Source organism: Corvus brachyrhynchos, unplaced genomic scaffold (assembly GCF_000691975.1).
Source record: "Corvus brachyrhynchos isolate BGI_N302 unplaced genomic scaffold, ASM69197v1 scaffold115, whole genome shotgun sequence".
Taxonomy (NCBI): domain Eukaryota; kingdom Metazoa; phylum Chordata; class Aves; order Passeriformes; family Corvidae; genus Corvus; species Corvus brachyrhynchos.
The window spans coordinates 24,550,299-24,554,381 of record NW_008239553.1 but is presented as its reverse complement, the minus strand read 5'-3'; the positions used below and the strand labels follow the sequence as shown (position 1 = coordinate 24,554,381).

Below are 4,083 nucleotides of genomic sequence, written 5' to 3'. Positions count from 1 at the left end.
CATATTTCATCCCCTGGGACCAGTTTGGAGTTTTCCTTTGTGCTTCAAGACATTCAACCCAGCACAGTTTGTCAGGGAATTGCCTCCTAGAAACCTCTATAAATCCCATGAGGCTGAGATGCATGGTACTGGTCTTGGAAATGCTGGAGGTGCACCAGTTGAGGATGTAGGTAAACCAAACCAGAGAGCTAGTAGGGTAGTACAGTTGCTCTCTTCTGCCAGTTGTGACACTGACATGAGCAAAAAGCAGTAAAACCTTGAGAAGATTGCCCCTGTGAAAGGCAGATGTCTTATAACAGGTGTCTGAATCCCACCCGTGGTCTGCCCTGCTGAGTTTGCACTGACTTGTCTGCTTTCTCTAGGGAATGTTCAGCAGCCCCACCAACCTGAAGAAAACATTTAAGGTGTGTGAGTCTCCCCTGTTGCGGCAGCACTAGCTGAAAACATGCACAGACAAACTGTATGTAATGAAGGGGCTCAGTAGGAGGAATTTGAGGGGCTCAGCACTGAGCTAGAGAGGGGGCCATGGCATCCTTTTTGAGCAGGACCCTTCTGGAGTCTCAGAAAGGCAAGTGGGAGCCGTGTGGAGACTTTCAATGGATGTACCCTGTCTGCAGCAGCGCTTGCAAATCCCCACTTCCTGCTGTCTGCAGTGCTGTCCATGGCATCAGGCAGCATCTTGGCTGTTTGCCTGGCTGTTGGTGTGGATCCTGGCAGGGCTGGGGCAGATGCCATTCATGTCCAGCCCACACAGACCTTCGGAGCTGTGCTACTGCTCTGACTGCAGCTTTCTGCCTTGCAGATTCCTGATAAGCAGTATGTGCTGACTGCCCTGGCTGCCCGTGCCAAGCTGCGAGCCTGGGGTGATGTGGATGCCCTCCTGACCACCAAGGTGAGCTGCAGAAAGCCTTACTGGGGACACAGTCCCAATAACTGGTATCTGCTACTGATAGCTGGCTTGTTCTTGAGTTACTGGACAGACTGGTTTTATTTCAGCAGGGCCTCTGCTGCAGGGTGTTGCAATACTTTCCTCCTTTCCCTGCCCAAGACCTCTGCTGGGCCTGGCTTGGCTGCAGCAATAAGCTCAGAGAAGGGGGCTGCCCCTGAGCTCTGTTACCAATGGGATTGCAGCCAGCCTGTATCCAGCCACTGTGTGAAGGGCTCTGCCATGGGCTGCACATGGTGGCTGTGGAGTACATTGCTGGCACTGGGAGAAAAAACCCACGTTTTCTTGTGGCTGGAGGGATTGCCCTTTTGGGTTAACATAGGTTTGGTTCTCATTTCAGAACTGGCTGGGTTATACCAAGAAGAAGGCACCTATTGGCTTCCACCGGGTGGTGGAGATCTTGCAGAGGAACAGTGCTCCTGTGCAGGTGAGCCAGGAACCCCTGCTTATGTCCTGCTCTGTGTTGGGATTTGGTGTGTGAATGACTCCTCAGGTGAGCTGCTTCCTAGCTGGAAGTGGGAGAAGTTTGCCGATCTTCTGGCTCTGCCAGGTGGGCGCAGCACTCAGCTGAGCAACCCATGCATCAACAGGAAACGTGAGTGCTATTGAGGGCTGGGTCCTAGCTCTGACTGCAAGAGGGACAGCTGGCCCAGAGTTTGCTGGGAACTCTCTTCCCATGTGAATTGCCACCTTTCTTTGCTACGTTAAGTTTTCTCTTGCTTAATCTGGCTGGCAATGTTAACCTGATCCATAGGAACGAGGTAGCCTAAGACTGTTGATAGGAGGAAAAGTGCCAGCAAAACCTCAACTCTGGACATGAGGAGAACAGACGTCAGGCTGCTCAGGGAATTGGTGAGATCCCCTGGGAAAATGTTTTTGCTGGCAGTGGGGTCTATCGGTCACCCTTTAAACATCACCTTCTAAGGGTACAGGAGCAGGAAATTCCCAAATGTTGGAAGTCAAGCAGGCAAAGCAGAAGGCCACCTTGACTGAATAGGAATCTTCTCCTGGAAATAAGGCAGAAAAAGAAGGTGTAGAAGTAAGGCCAAATGAAATGGGAAAAATATAGAGATGCTGCATGCCACTGTAGGGAGAAAATTTCATGCAACCAAAGCTCTACTGGAGTTGAAGCTGGCCAGAACTGTGGGGGACAATAAACAGAGTTCTTAGAAATATTTTAATAGCAATAGGCAATGTAGAAATAACATTGGCCCGTTACAGGATGAGGATGGTCACCTCACAAACAGGTGATGAACCAAGCGGGTCTCAGTGCCCGGAGCAGGAGGACCATGACTGCGAGAATGATCACCTCCTAGTCAGCCCTGAATTTGTGCAGGATCTGCTGCTCCAGCTGGATCCCTACAAATCCATGGGGCATGATGGGATTCATCAAAGAATCCTCAAAGAGCCAGCTGATGTCATCACAAAAGCTCTCTCAATGATTTTTTGAGTAGTCTTGGGAATCTGGAGAGATCGCAGATGTCTGGAGTCTGGTTAATGTTGTTCCAGTTTTCAAGAAGGCAAGAAGGAGGACCCTGGAGACTGTAGGCCTGCTAGTCTCATTTCAGCGCATGGTAAAGTTATGGAGAAGATTATTCTGGCAGGTATTGAAAAACCTGGAGCACAACACAGTCACTGGTCACAGCCAGTATGGCTTCAAGAGAGGAAAGTCCTGCTTGTCAAATCTGATTTCCTTTTATGACAAGGTAACCGACCCGGTTGATCAAGGGAAGCCACTCCATGTAATGTTTTTGGATTTCAGTGAGGATTTTGATACTGTCTCTCACAGTATCCTTCTGGACAAAATGTCCAGCACACTGCTGGATAAACAGGTGATGAGATGGGTGAGCATCTGGTTCATGGGTGAACCATAAAGGTATATAGTGAATGCAGTGACATCAGACTGGTGACTGGTCACTAGTGGGGTTTCACAGGGCTCCATCCTCGGCCCTGTGCTCTTCAACATCTTCATAAATGACTTGGATGCACGACTGGAAGAAGTAGTAAGCAAGTCACAGATGATACAAAACTGGGAGGAGCTGTTGACTCCCTAGATGACAGGGAGGCTCTGCAGAGAGGCCCCAACAAATTAGAGGGCTGGGCAGTCACCAAAACCATGTGGAGTTCAGCAAGGTGATGGATTCTGCGTGTGGGATGGGGCAACCCTGGATGTGTGGACAGACTGGGGAATGAGAGGCTGGAGAGCAGCACCATGGATCCTGGTCACTGGCAAGTTGAACATGAGCCAGCAGTGCCCTGGCAGCCAGGAGGGCCAACCATGTCCTGAGGGGCATCAGGCACAGCATCGCCAGCCAGGCAAGGGTGGAGATTGTTCTGCTCTGATCAGCTCTGCTCTGCACTGGGGCAGCCTCACCTCAAGTCCTGGGGGCAGTTTTGGGGGCAGTTTTGGGCACCACAATATAAGAAGGACCTAAAGGAGGACAATGAAGATGGTGAAGGGCCTTGAGAGGAAGCCATATGAGGAGCGGCTGAAGTCACTTGGTCTGTTCAGCCTGGAGAAGAAGAGCCTGAGGGGAAACCTCATTGCAGTCTACAATGTCCTTGTGAGGGGAAGAGGAAGGGTGACCAGTGCCAGGACCCAAGGGAGTGGCCTGAAATTGTGTCAGGGGAGGTTTAGGTTTGATGTTGGAAAGAGGTTCTTCACCCAGAGGGTGGTTGGACACTGGAACAGGCTCCCCAGTGAAGTGGTTACAGCATGAAGCCTGACAGAATTCAAGAAATATTTGGGCAATGCTCTCAGGCACATGTTGTGACCCTTGGGGATGGTGCTGTGCAGGAACAGGAGTAGGACTCAATGATCCTTGTGGGTCCCTTCCAACTCAGCTTATTCTGTGATTCTGAGCTTTGCAGGCAAAGCCTCTGGGATCTTAAGCAGTCTTGTCAAGGTCACTTGTTCCCTAAGGAAGGGGCCAAGTCTGTGTGATCAGCAACTTTGAAAAGTTTTGGGACTGAGGTGAGGGAATGAGGCAGGAAAAACCTGTGGAAGAGAGCTGAGACATTCTTCCGTATCTTGCAGGTGCTGCAGGAATATGTGCGCCTGGTGGAGGATGTGGAGACGCGGCTGAACCTCGCTACCAAATACAAGTGCCATGATGTTGTCATTGAGGTGGAGTCCT

General features: G+C 50.6%; 1 protein-coding gene across 1 annotated transcript in view; it reads left to right on the top strand.

Annotated features, from left to right (window-relative positions):
* The window catches only part of VIPAS39 (VPS33B interacting protein, apical-basolateral polarity regulator, spe-39 homolog), a 15,349-nt gene that overhangs the window by 9,692 nt on the left and 1,574 nt on the right, over positions 1-4,083 (top strand). Inside the window, exons 14-17 of the mRNA XM_008639628.2 lie at positions 363-404; positions 803-892; positions 1,287-1,373; positions 3,984-4,073. Coding sequence (XP_008637850.1) covers positions 363-404; positions 803-892; positions 1,287-1,373; positions 3,984-4,073 — 309 coding nt within the window. The remainder of the gene's footprint in view (positions 1-362; positions 405-802; positions 893-1,286; positions 1,374-3,983; positions 4,074-4,083) is intronic.